The following is a 12,765-nucleotide window of genomic DNA, read 5'->3' as shown; positions in this document are numbered from 1 at the left end:
AGGGACCAAGGACCAAGCAACAACAATCACTTACTATACCACACACAGCAGGGCAAGAAGCCATGAAAGACTCAGATTTTCTATGTACAACCCTGCAGGACACACCTTTAAAACCCTGCAGGACTCAGTTGCTATGTTCCTGGAAAACTTAGACATTATTATTATTATTATTATTAATAACATTAATAATAATAATAATAATAATAAGCCTTTACTTAAAGTCATAGAGAATGTATATCTCTAACAGGTCTGTCAGAAGAATTAAAGGTCTGGAGAAAAACTCAAGATTTAAAGCGGCTACATGTGTCTTGTTATGCTCTTGGTTTCTACACCAGCCTTAAGAGTATCAGAGAACAGACTATCAGCAACTTCAGCCCCCCACACCACCACCCCATGGTAGGAAGGTACTTTAGTAAAGCCAGCCCATAAGCCTTCATTTTCTCACTTATTCGTCTGTGAGGAGTCCCACCTTAAAGAATGGGAAGGTTAATTTAATTTGCTCCTGGTCACAAGTTTTGTTTGTGCTGTTGCCTGTGTTTATTTGCTGTGTTTGTTTTGTTTTGCAGGGGCGGGACTTAGCCCAGGGCCAAGCACATGCCAGGAAAGCAAGGTACCAGGGGCCCACATCTACACAATTAGCTTTAAGTTTTTAGCAAAGCCAGGGTATGAATTAACAATGAGCACTGTAAATCATGTAACCCTTATGCCCAGCTACGCAGATTAATAAGCAAGCTACCAAGCAGCTGGCTGACATGAGGCAAGGTCCTGGTAAGAGAGGAAACCGTGGTTAATAAATTACAGTCTGGCCATAAAACATATTAGCAATCCATTTGTCCACATCCCAGATAGTCTGTCTGTAGACAAGCAAAGTACTGAGAAGCACAGTAATGCTCAAAAGGACTTGGAACAACACACACAGCCCACCATGCCAGGGAATAATGCTGGTGCTGACCAGGAAGGTGCGCACACTTGGGCATCACATGCAGCTTGCTGTTACCCCTCACAAAACCTTATAAAAACTGCAGCAAAAGACGCTGAGAAACCCATGGATTTAAACTTAACTGGGTAGGATCTTGCCCCCCCCCCCCAAATCCCTTAATCTGTCATCTCCTAGAACACAGGTTTCAGCTCCATTTCACTTGCTGGAGTCCGTTTAATACTCAAACCATATATTTTATATTTTTCCCTTTCTAAGTTTGCTAAGCTTGTTCAAAACATTCTTCATGAGACTTAACCAGAGAACAAAGTCTCTGGTGGAGTTTTCTGAGATTTCCTTTGTCAATGCAATTAATCTAAGTCTCTTCACCTTAGCCTCAGGCAGACTCTTTGGACAACGGCAAAAAGTAGCCACATTTTTCACCAAAATAACTACAAAAAACAGTCTCTAGGCCACGTATTGAAATTCTCCACTGAAACCTCTTAGGCCATGTCTGCAGAATTCAAATCACTCTCAATAACAAAGTCTTCCATATTCCAACTAGCCCCCATTTCAAGTATTCCATTTCTTTCTAAATCCAAAGTCTCCAAATCTACATTCTTCCAAACAAAAGCACGGTCATGCCTATCACAGCAACACGCTACTCCTGGTACCAACTTCTGTCTTAGTTAGGGTTTTACTGCTGTGAACAGGCACCATGACCAAGGCAACTCTTATAAGGACAACTTTTAATTGGAGCTGGCTTACATGCTCAGAGGTTCAGTCCATTATAAAGGTGGGAACATTCAGGCAGGCATGATACAGAAAGAGCTGAGAGTTCTACACCTTCATCTGAAGGCTGCTAGCAGAATATTGGCTTCCAGGCATCTAGGATGAGGGTCTTAAAGCCCACACCCACAGTGGCACACCTACTCCAACAGGGTCACACCTCCTAATAGTACCACTCCCTGGGCTGGGCATATGCAAACCAACACAAGGACTTCTTGGGACATGCTAAAAATTAATTGAAGTTAAGGACCCTCTTTGAAGGCTCTTAGTGATTCAGAGTCACTTTTGAGAATCGAGTCTTCTAAGCAAAGAAAACACTTTGCAGTGAATCAGAGTGCAGCAGCAGAGCACCTGCTATGTGTGCTCTGCTATGTGTGGGGTGTGGTGCTGAGGACAAAGGGGAAAGCACAATCAGTGGATAGACATGAACACAAGACCCAAGGAAAGAGAACCGGCCTTCCTGGAGCATGACTGTTATGTGCCCAAGACCAACCATGACAACATGAGCCACTGCTTCCAGTCTTTAGGGGTTGTCCTGCTGTTTCTGTGTGCCTCCAGCCAGCCAGCCGCCTTCTTTTCTCCATATCTTTCCATTGCTATAAGTGCAGTGTGATATATATCACACAGGAATTGCCATCTCAGCCCTCTTTAAATGGCTCAGTGGAAGCAAGTACACTCACCTTATGTAACTATCCTCCATCACTAGAATGATTTCAGTTTTTTCCAACGAAACCCCTATACTCAAAAAGCAATTCCCCTCTGTCTTCAAGCCCTGGCAGTCCCATTCAATGGCCTCTGAACCCGACTCTTCTCAGCGCCTCATATAAATGGATTCTGAAGTGGATGTTTTGTGCGTGTGTTGTGTGCGTGGATTACTCTACTTAGCTCAGTGTTCTCAACATTCAGCAATACTGTGGCATGAGTCAGAAATTCCTTCCCTATTAAGACAGAATAAAACCTCCTTTCAATGATTACACATTTATTTATCCATTCATCTACCGATGCATACTTGAGCCACGCAGTCCCCTTCGGCTCTTATGAATAATCCCACTGTGAAGGTGGTGTTTCTTTAAGACCTTGCCTTTCAATTCTTTTGGGAATATGCCTAAAATGGGATATTTGTCGAATATGAGATCAGGTGATGGGTCTACATTTAGGCCTTTTAGAAACTGCAGGGAAGAGGGTCCCCAGAAGCTATACTGTATTCCGTGGACTCTAGGCTTTCTCCATACCTGCTACTCCAAAGGGCCTCCGGAGGCCACAGGTGTGCTTTTTGCCCTCCTTCAGTTCCATGCGGCCCACCCGGACAATCTGGCATACGAGGCTGATTCGAGGCCGGATGAGGTCTGTACTGCTGAGGTCCTGCAAGCAGAGAACAGCTGACAGGCTGGCTGCCCTGTCCTGCTTGGAGCACACTACCCAAGAGAAAACGATTTTCCAAGTATCATATAAAATGGTCTTCTTCCCTGGTTCTTACTTCGAACATCAAGGTTAGATCAGACTCAGTCTAACACTACCAGGATGCACTCTGATGTTTATTTGAGTCCTTCTGCTTCATGTATTAATACAAGACATATCTCAGTGTCAAAGGACAAAGAAACTTGCATGATGCTGACGTTCCCTGGGCATCCACAGAAGCCTGTAAGGGCTCAGGCTGGTCTTGATCTTGCTGTGGAACTTGACCTTGGACTCCAGGTCTCCCTGCCTTCCCCTCTTTAATGCTGGGATTACAGGTACCCACCATCCCCCATTCTTCACCCTCAGCTCATCTTCTACACAATCATAGAGTCAAGTGTAACTCAGGCAGGGCTTTGTGAGGTTCCTTACAGGCCTCCTTTGAAGCCCTTTCTGTGAATACTGAATGGCAAGAGGTGTGGGGGTGGAACTGTTCCTATTTGGAGCTGAGGCTCCCGTGTGTGTTCTTAAGGAGGGGCAAGTGACCCAGAAATGAGCTCATATATCTCATTCAGCTCAAATCAAATATGACTTCATTATATCTCAGAACACTTTCATGAAACAGCAGCCCCAGCCTTCTTACCAAATCAAGAATTACTTTTCAAATAATCACTCTAAAACTACGCTCTGTAATTTGGTAGAGACACATCACCGAGACAGCAACATACACCAGTAATCACCTGCCCTGAATCTCTGCTGGAGGTTCTGCAAACCTTCCATTAATAGAAAACAAAGTCGCTGGGTTCTAGAAAGCATAGCATATTGACATCATTACGTAATGCACAGTTGTTTATAAATGAGCTCTGAAGACTGTTTAATGACCAAGGAAATGGCCACCACATTTTATTTCATTAAAAAGGCTAGACATGAAATTTACATACTAGATGAGCCTCTGGCTGGCTAGAGCGAGGGTATGGGGTGGGGGTGGGGGAGGAAAAGAAAGGAATTGCAGCGGTAGTAAGTTAAGACTGATTAAAACGATATACCAAAGATTAAACAGTGCCTTTAAGGACCATACACATAGTCTGAAGAACACCATTACTGCTGGGAAAACCTCACTTTCAAAACTGAACAAATACTTAAGTCTGGGGGGACATCTCAGAAAGTTCTACATTTGTGGGGTAAAGACAGGAATGGCTCTGTGTAGGGACAGAGAAGCCTGTGTGTGTCCTGAACTAGGAGGATGACAGAGGGGACAGAGACAAGTGGTACCTACTATGTGTTTACTAACTGAATAAATGACTGGGTTACACGTACTTATAGGACAATGATGGCTACCCTTTCTGCCTTCTATGTTTTCCACAGATTTATCACTGTATCCACTATAAGAAAATGTTGAAACAGAAAGTGAGGCTGGGCTAGTTAGCTGACTCCACAGATAAAGACACTTGCTGCCAAGACTAAAGACCTGAGTTCTAGCCCTGGGTCCTACCCAGTGGAAGAAGAACCAACTTCTGCAAATTGGCTTCTGACCTCCACTCGCTTATGCCATGGCAACCCACCCATACACATGCATAGACATAGATGTAAAAAATAAATGGATGCAGAAACTTCTTATGAAGAAGGCAGGACTCACGGTGAACACTGCTTGGAGGTTATTCAGCTTCTCTATCTCCTTGGGCATCCCATTACTGCCCCAGCGAATTAAGTAGTTCTCACTAGCAGGAGAAGAAGAAAAAGAAATTACTCTAAATCAGAGGCCATCTGGGACAGAGAATGCTCACAGACACACTTACAGGGGTCAAAAGAAGAGAAAGAAGTGCCCCATGGCAAGGCAGGTACTGTGGGGCTTCTGTCTTTGAAACAGTCCCTGCTATGGGGAACATCCTATACAGTGGCAGGCACTGATCACAGGGGCCCAGACATGGGACTTTATAAGATTCTTTTGTCTGGGGTCTTCGTCCTGCCTCAAATTTCTTATATGTAAGCTTTGGCTTTGCTGACATGAGTTTAATTTTAGAGTCGAGCACGGTGGCTCTGGATGGCGATCTTAGCACTCTGAAGACCAATTAACATTATTTAAAGCTAGCCTGGGCTACATAGTAAACTGACCAGTCTGAGATAGTCAGTGAAAACCATGTGTCAAGAGGCCATATTTACAAAAGCTTAATTTGTTAAGTCATCCCCAATCCATCCTCCACAGTCCACACCATACAGATAATTTAATAACTTTTTTTTTGTTTGTTTTACTTTTTGAGAAAGGGTCTTATGTTGCCCAGGCTGGCCTCAAACTATAGCTGATCCTTCTGCTTCGACCTTTCTGGTGCTGGGGTTACAGTCATGTACCACTCATCCGGTTTGTGCAATGCTGGGGCTCTGTGTATGAGAAGCAGGCACGCTACCAGCTGAGCTACACCTAGGCCCTAGTAATTACCTTTTCACTACCTGCTTGAAGATAAATCTCCATGTCCTAAGTTGTTCCACGAAGAGTCATGCTGGGGCTCAACTGTACCCAGTCTATTCCTTACAGTCTTGAAACTTTATGTAAACCTTTTTTTAAAATCTTAGTAGTTTCGCGACTTGTGATTCAGAGTTAAGCTGCAAGCTGAGCTCTCAAACACACAGGCCCCTAACTACCCAGATGTCACTGCTGAACCTGCAATAGGCATGCCATCCTCCATCCCCACAGCCTATCACTGCCATGAGAGTTCACAGCAGGTGTAACTCACACCACGGGCTTGGACAGACACAGGATGATGGACGGTCACCAATGCGGTGCTCTACAGTTCAGTCTCAGGGCCATGAACCCCACTGTGCTCTCCTTCCCCCCTCGTTCCTCCCGTACGGTCCTCTGAATTCTTTATCCTTGTCTCAGTCCTAGGCAGTTTTACTCTTATTGTTGTTCTTGTTGTTTTGTACATTGAGACAGGGTTTCTCTGTGTAGTCCTGGCTGTCCTTGAACTCACTCTGTAGACCAGGCTGGCCTCGAACTTAGAGATCTGCCTGCCTCTGCCTCCTGAGTGCTTTGTTGAAAGAGATGCACCACCATGCTCGGATATTTTATTCACTCTGAAAACCCTACAGATGTGTAATCTGAAGCTGAACGGACCAGCACCCATGTACAAAGCCTACAGAGCCCAAAGAACTTTATTTTCTACTGTTGGAAGTGATTATATCCACCCTTCCCATCTCCCTGTCTCGAACCCAGTGAAGTGCTCCTGGATAGGGCCAGGTAAAGACTGTACTTTGCAAGGCCAAGAACAGGTGACAAGGGTCTCCATTACCTGATGAAGGTGGACTGGTCTGGGTCATACAGAGTTATGAACAGCTCCGCATCCTCCCCGATGTTACAGACAAAGTTCTTGAAGTTCACATAGAGGCCATAGGTGTGGACGGTACTGAAGATTGCCTGGCCTCTCAAGTCCAGATTCTGCAAAAGGGTCTAGGCCAAGGAATAAGGAGAGAAGACTTGGGGTTTGGGGAAAGGTTGGCAAAAGTAATCAGCCTACAAATAAGGGACAGTTACCACCACAGAGAAACACTGGCTGAGAACTGAACAGATGAGGACCAGTCATCCCTCAGTTCAACAAACACATCAGCATCCTCAGACAGCCCAAGTGGTCCTGTTGGGGCCTTGAGGCCAGATAATTTAATAAATGCTTTCTAAGAGGCTAAAGAGATGGCTTGATGTATAAAGTTCATGCTGTGGAATAATGAGGACCAGAGTTCGGATCCCCAAATGTCACGTAAATCCCTGGTGGGCACAGCAGCCCACTTGTACAGGTTATAGAGACAGAATCTTGGAACAAGCTGGCTAACTAGAGTAGCTGCCGTGGGAAGCTCTGGGCTCAATTGAGAGACCCTGCCTCAAGTAAATAGAGGTGAGAGAGGAAGACACCCAATGCCAACCTCTGAGCTCCTCTTCCATTACATATTCATGTGGGCCCATGCACATGCAAACAGAGGCACCTACACACATGCAAACCATATACATAACATGAAAAGCAATATGCTGTCTATGGGTAAAGACTCAGTTTTCAGGAGACTTGTGAAGCTTTTGTGTCCTACCATAAGACACTGGAAGAAGCTAAAAACACAAACACTTGACCCATTACTCAAATTTACAGGAAACAAAGGTTCCACAGAAAGCTTAACTCTTGGGTGTGGTTGTCATGACTGTGTCCCAGAAAGCAAAAGCAATAAAAACAAAAACAAACAAAAAAATCCACAGACACATCTTTCTGCATCCATACAGAAAATAGTTCAAAAATGTCAACAGGACAGAGACAGAGTGGTCAGAAGATGGCTGACCCTTTTTTTCTTTTTCTGATTTTCTATATCTTCCTAATTTTTTTTTACTTTCAAAACTTTCCAAACATGTTATTTAAAAACTGTTTTATATGTGAAATCATGATAATAGTACCAAATACAGAGAATTATAATATAAAAATTCCTTCCTTTTACCCACTTCTCTTTCCCAGGGGAAGCTTTACTTTTATTTTTTATATTTATTTTATGTGTATGCATATTTTAACTGCATGTATGACTACGTACCATGCACATGCCTGGTACCAGCTAAGGTCTGAGGAAGACACAGATCCCGTGGAACTGGAGTTATGATTGGCTGTGAAGCATTATGTGGGTGCTAGGAACTAAACTCAGGCTCAGAGAATTTTTTTAATGAATTTTTTAAAATTTAGAAATTTAGTACCAACCAGTCCAGTTACTTTTTGTATATACAAGCATTGAAGTATGTATATATTTTGTATTTTAATATAAATACTATTTTACGCAAATAATTCTGCATCTTTCTACACACACACATATTCACATACACACTCACACATATACACTCACCCATACACACCCATTCATATACATACACCCCTTTGTTCTCTTTCCAAAGCAGAATACACACACACACACACACACACACACACATATTCACATACACACTCATACATATACACTCACCCATATACACCCATTCATATATATATACACACACCCCTTTGTTCTCTTTCCAAAGCAGAATACACACACACACACACACACACACACACACACATTCACATACACACTCATACATATACACTCACTCATACACACCCATTCATATATATACACACACCCCTTTGTTCTCTTTTCAAAGCAGAATACACACACACACACACACACACACACACACACACACAGGCCTCATCCTTTCTGCCCACTTTGAAAATGAGGTCACACGTGATTCTTCCAGGCATTGCTACTCCTATTCTCTATTACTCATTTTTGGCATTAAAAACCAAAGCAAAGAATGAAATCCTAGCAGGCCGACCTGCACCCTGGAGGAGGCATACCTTCTCCTCTTGGATCTTCTCCTCTATCCTTTTAGAAGCAACTTCATGGGCCCTGAAGAGGGCAACAGTGCTGGTCTCATCCGGATCTAAGATGTTTCCGTTATCGTCCCGCACGACCAGATCCAGTCCAAGCATTCTGGAGAGAAAGGAGGTGGTAAGTAGCTGTCCCCTCCATTTCTGGACTCTTTAAAGATGAACCTGTATCAGAAAGCCCAGTGGACCCAGGAGAAAAGGGCAGGAGTGGGTCACCCTACCCAAACCTGTGTGCATGTTGTTGAGATTCTGTAAATCCCATCCCTCAGTTACCTAGCAACAGCCAGGTATACCCCACCCCTCAATTACCCTGCAGTAGCCAGGTATGCTCCGCCCCAGAGACCTGACATTATAAAAGGGGCTGCTTGCCCCCTCCTCTCTCTCTTGCCTCTTGCAGCCTTGCTCTCCCCTATCCCTCCTCTTCCCCCCCCCTCTGCCTCTACTACCCTCTTAACTCTCCCATGACCTGAACAAACTCTATTCTGTACTATACCATCATGTGGCTGGTCCCCCAGGGGGAAGGGATTCCCAACATGCCCCCCCCAGAGGCCTCCCTTGCCCCTAGGCCTCCTTGCACCTCCATGGGCCATACACCCCCCACTCTCTTCATCCTTTTCCTAACATTGATGCCAAAACCCAGGACGTCATCTTTTAACAATACATGTGCCAAGGAATCAGCACAAAACAAGAACAGGAAAACTGGCAATGATTGTGACCAAAGCCCTCTGTACTGGCTGGTTTTGTGTCAACTTGACACAAGCTGGAGTTATCACAGAGAAAGGAGCCTCAGTTGGTGAAATACCTCCATGAAATCCAGCTGTAAGGCATTTTCTCAACTAGTGATCAAGAAGGGAGGGCCCAGCCCATTGTGGGTGGTGCCATCCCTGGGCTGGTAGACCTGGGTTCTATAAGAAAGTAGGTTGAGCAAGCCAGGGGAAGCAAGCCAGTAAGTGACATCCCTCCATGGCCTCTGCATCAGCTCCTGCTTCCTGACCTGCTTGAGTTCCAGTCCTGACTTCCTTTGATAATGTACAGCCATGTGGAAATGTAAGCTGAATAAACCCTTTCCTCCCCAACTTGCTTCTTGGTCATAATGTTTGTGCAGGAATAGAAACCCTGGCTAAGACACCCTCTTTGCAGTGATTCCCTGTCCATCTCCTGTGGTCTGGCCTGGCAATAAGCTCAGAGCCATGCACCATCCTTCAAAGGCCTGCCTTGGCACCCTTACTCAGCACTGTCTGAAAGGAGGGAGTAAGGCCTGGCTGCTACCCTCTCACATGCTTGCTCTGCAGTTGTTCACACTATAGTCTAAACCTTGGCTTTAGTAACTGCTCTCCTGGATGCTTTCACTCTGGACCCCTTCATGTACAAACTTTGCCTACCCTTCAAAGTCACTGTAGGAGCTTGACTGAGGTAACAGCAGTAAAGTCTCTACAGAACCTCACATACCAGTAAATGTTTGCTCTGACTGCAAAGAATTGTAGGAAAAAAGCTCTGAGGGCTATATGGCAAAAGCAGAGACAGCCATACCCTTCTCCCAAGGCGTTTGTGCCCAAGGAGCGCAGATGTAGAAAGAGCTATGCTTAGTTCCAAGAAGTCAAAGACTGATAGAACAAAATTACCTCTGCTCAGCCCCCAGCCTACATTCAAGGCACCGGCACAGAGAGCAGTATTCAAGAGATAACAACCAGAGCTTCCAAGTCCTTGGCAAGAAAGAAAACATGCCTCAATCCTCTCCTTCCTGCTTTACAGCAACTCTGGATGAACGATCTGCACTGGCAACTTCCTTCCCAGGGCAGCCAGACCCAAAAGTCACCCAGACCTGTGAGAGAGAGCATGCTGGCAGAGCTAGGTCATCGGTGTATCGGTATAAAGGCTCTGTTTCCTGAGCCTGCTGTGGGGAAAGCAGGCATGTTTGCCATGCAGAAGACGTTAACATGTTATGTCAGCCCTTGGGGGACCTCCAGGACAATGTTACTATGTCAAGACCATCAAAGGACAGAGCCTTGTCCTACCTCAGCTGGATTTACAAAAAAATCCCAAGATGCTTTCTAAGAAGCTGTGTACCTACAGCAGTTATTATCATCCTGGGTCTAAATCATTTACTTTTCTTGCTATTATGAACAAAGCCTTACTCTGGTCCACAACTCAAAGGATGAAAGAGTGTAGGGTCTGAGATAGACATGATGGTGTTTGGCAGCTTGCTGTTCTTCAGCCCCGGACTCCACACAGTGATACTGTCTCCCATTCAAGGTGGCTGTTCCCTCCTCACTTCACCTACCCTAGAAACCCCCTCACGGACACACCCAGATGTTTGTCTCCTCGGGGATTCCACATCCTGTCATCAACATTAACCATCATAGAGGTCAAGTGTGAGGAAAGAGGATTCTCAATTTCAAGTTCAAGGGAGCTAGACCCAGAGGTCTTGTGCTCAGGTTAATGTTTTCCCATTGCCTTTGTGGGCTGGAAGGATGGCCTACCATACCAGGGATCTGAACTGCTCCACTGCCAACAGTAGGCATCAGTCAATTCAATATCCATAGTTGGAATAAAACATAGTCTTGGGCATCTGAGAGGACCATCCCTATGTGCCGATCACTCCTGGCTTCTCTGCCAATGGAGAAGCTTGGGCAGAAAACCCATTTTCCTTCTCGTATCAGTCAATGGGATCAGAGGACCAACCTGGCACCTCACCCCAGGAGGGAATTGGGATATTTTTCAATGAAACTGAATATTTTCTAAGACACAAAGATACTAAGTAGTAAGCATTGTCAACTCTCAGATCAAATATTTGTTGTGAGACTAGGGGCTGCAGAGGCATGGGAGTTGGGGAAGATGGAGAAACGTCCACCACACGGTCATGTGACTGAACACTTGTCAGATGGTGGCACTGTTCCTGAGAGGTTGCGAAACCTTCGGGAGGTAGTGTTTAGCTGATAAACATGGGCTAATAGGGGTGGGCCTCTGATTCTAGTCTAGAGCGCTCTGTTTTCCTGTGTGCTGGGTAAAGGAGCTCATCACAGAATTCTGCCATCATTGCATGGGCAGGAAATGTTCTGCAATGACGACCCCATTACAACAAACTCTATTCTCTAAAATCACTAGCCGACGTAATTCTTTCCTCCCTTGAGCTGCTTCTTCTATCCAGTATATGGCCATATACAAAAACTACCTTAGACTCCCCAAGAGTCACTAATACAGGGAAGGAGGGAGTTAATTGATACAGTTGTATAGGAAGAATAATCTCTAATTTCCTGCTGCACAGTAGCATAACTACGGTTCGCAAAAATTAAATTTAGATGTCAAAATATCTAGTAAAGATGAATTCTAACATTTCCAACAGGAAAAAAATTATGATTGTCAAAGTGATGAACATGCTATTGAGCCTTATCAATCATCCTTACATATGATGATGGATATATGCTGGATGGAGAGATGGCTCAGTGGTTAAGAGCACTGACTGCTCTTCCAGAGGTCCTGAGTTCAAACCCCAGCAACCACATGGCGGCTCACAGCCATTTGCAATGGGATCTGATGCCCTCTTCTGGTGTGTCTGAAGACAGCGACAGTGTACATATATAAAATAAGTAAGTATAGTATGCATGTGCCCTCTAAATTAATTTTCTGTCTTGAATTTTAGACAGGGTCTCATATAGCCAACCAAACTGGCTTGGAACTTACTATAAAGTCATGCATCCTTAACCAGAGCTTCTAATCCTCCTGCCTTCATCCGTAGAGTCCTGGGGTCATAGTTTCTACACCAGTTTATATAGTGCTAAGCTTCCTTACAAACTCAGCGAACACTCCACCAACTGGTCTACCTCCCCAACACTCCATGTGAAACGATTTAAAGGATTCTTTTTTAAGTTTCTGTGAATACTATCTAGTGTGAAGTTTCCAATCATTCCCCACATCCTCAGTGTAAGATGGTCCTGGGATACCTGTTCCCATGATCGATTTTGGCCGTGACCTTCTTCTTCAGCTCTGCAAGTTCATCTTTGGGGAGTGTCCCAGACAGGATCTGGGAGCGCCACTCGATCAGGCAGTACGTCATTTGCTGCAGCTGGCGGAATAGTGTGACTTTGTTGTTCTAAAATGGAAAGGGGGAGAAAAAAGAACACTAAGAAACACAAAGATTCGATGGAGAGAAGGCATCTATCTTCTCTGTCTACAGGCAGTTCCTTACTCATTAGGTCACAGTAAGCTGCACTCCTGAGGCATATTTTCATGTTGATAAGTTTTTTCTAAGCTAGTCCTAATTTGTCCCAAAACACAACTCTAAAA

General features: G+C 44.6%; 1 protein-coding gene across 1 annotated transcript in view; it reads right to left on the bottom strand.

Annotated features, from left to right (window-relative positions):
* DOCK5 (dedicator of cytokinesis 5) overlaps positions 1-12,765 on the bottom strand; it is a gene marked incomplete at its 5' end in the record, with an annotated part of 167,894 nt that overhangs the window by 72,044 nt on the left and 83,085 nt on the right. Inside the window, 5 exons of the mRNA XM_080926704.1 lie at positions 2,938-3,067; positions 4,737-4,818; positions 6,385-6,542; positions 8,449-8,584; positions 12,423-12,571. Of these exons, the coding sequence (XP_080782830.1) occupies positions 2,938-3,067; positions 4,737-4,818; positions 6,385-6,542; positions 8,449-8,584; positions 12,423-12,571 (655 nt within the window). The remainder of the gene's footprint in view (positions 1-2,937; positions 3,068-4,736; positions 4,819-6,384; positions 6,543-8,448; positions 8,585-12,422; positions 12,572-12,765) is intronic.

Source organism: Micromys minutus (assembly GCF_963924665.1).
Source record: "Micromys minutus genome assembly, chromosome: 12".
NCBI classification, from domain to species: domain Eukaryota; kingdom Metazoa; phylum Chordata; class Mammalia; order Rodentia; family Muridae; genus Micromys; species Micromys minutus.
Note: the sequence above shows the minus strand (reverse complement) of the source record. Positions and strands in the feature narration are given on the sequence as shown.